The following is a 1048-nucleotide window of genomic DNA, read 5'->3' as shown; positions in this document are numbered from 1 at the left end:
GTGATGTAACTGGAAATTTGCCCAGACATCATGAGCATCTTAGTCAGCATCCCAATATTCAAACTGGGAAGCAGCCTTTTGAATACAGTGGAAAAGGGAAATCCTCCAACAGAGAGTCTATAATATTTACACATAAAAAGATTCATATGGATGAGACCACCAATAAGTATAACAAATATGAGAAAGTGTGTGGTAACTCAGCTGTCATTGCCCAAGTAAGAAATCAGGTAGAAAGGAAAACTTTTCAATGTGGTATATGTGGGAAAATGTTATATAAAAAATCTGAACTCACTAAACATCAGATTATGCACTCAGGAGAGAAGCACTATAAATATACTGAATGTGAGCAATCTTTTATTAAGAAATTACACCTTATCTCTCATCAGAAAACACCTATGCAGGAGAAACTTAATGGTTGTAGTGAAGATGAGAAAATTTTTTGTCAGAGGTCAGACCTTACAATGCATCAGAGTATTTACACAGGAGAAATCTACTATGGAAGTATTAACTGTGGAAAAAGCTTCCATGAGAATTCACTTCTCAGCCATCCTGAGAGATATCACATACTGTATGGACAAAACAAATGTAGAAAATTTTTTGACCATGAGTCTGCCATCACTGTATATCAAAGAATTCACATAAGTGAGAAAGCATGTAAAGAATATAAAAAAACTTTGTACAGTAATAAATGTGGTAAAACCTTTCATCAAAAGTCACACCACAACAGCCATAAGAGAATTCACACTGGTGAGAAACCATGTGAATGTAAAGAATGTAGGAAAGCTTTCCTCTATAAGTCTGTCCATATTTTACATCAGAGATCTCAAACAGGTGAGAATCTACATGAATGTAAAGAATTTGGAAGAGATTTTAACCAAAAGTCTCATCTCAGCAGCCATCAGAGAATTCACACAGGTGAGAAACCATATGAATGTAAAGACTGTGGAAAAACTTTTCACTGGAAGTCACTCCTCAGCAGCCATCAGATAACTCACAGAGGTGAGAAACCATATGAATGTAAAGAATGTGGAAAAGCTTTTAACCAAAA

At 35.3% G+C, this 1048-nt stretch overlaps 1 protein-coding gene across 1 annotated transcript in view; it reads left to right on the top strand.

Annotated features, from left to right (window-relative positions):
• The first annotated feature begins 14 nt into the window (after nt 1-14).
• The window catches only part of LOC103583426 (zinc finger protein 345-like), a 4803-nt gene continuing 3769 nt past the window's right edge, over nt 15-1048 (top strand). The window contains 1 exon segment of the mRNA XM_008564740.1: nt 15-1026. Coding sequence (XP_008562962.1) covers nt 147-1026 — 880 coding nt within the window. The 5' untranslated portion in view covers nt 15-146.

Source organism: Galeopterus variegatus, unplaced genomic scaffold, assembly GCF_000696425.1.
Source record: "Galeopterus variegatus unplaced genomic scaffold, G_variegatus-3.0.2 Scaffold22872, whole genome shotgun sequence".
Lineage (NCBI taxonomy): Eukaryota > Metazoa > Chordata > Mammalia > Dermoptera > Cynocephalidae > Galeopterus > Galeopterus variegatus.
This window is presented reverse-complemented; position numbering and strand designations above follow the sequence as displayed.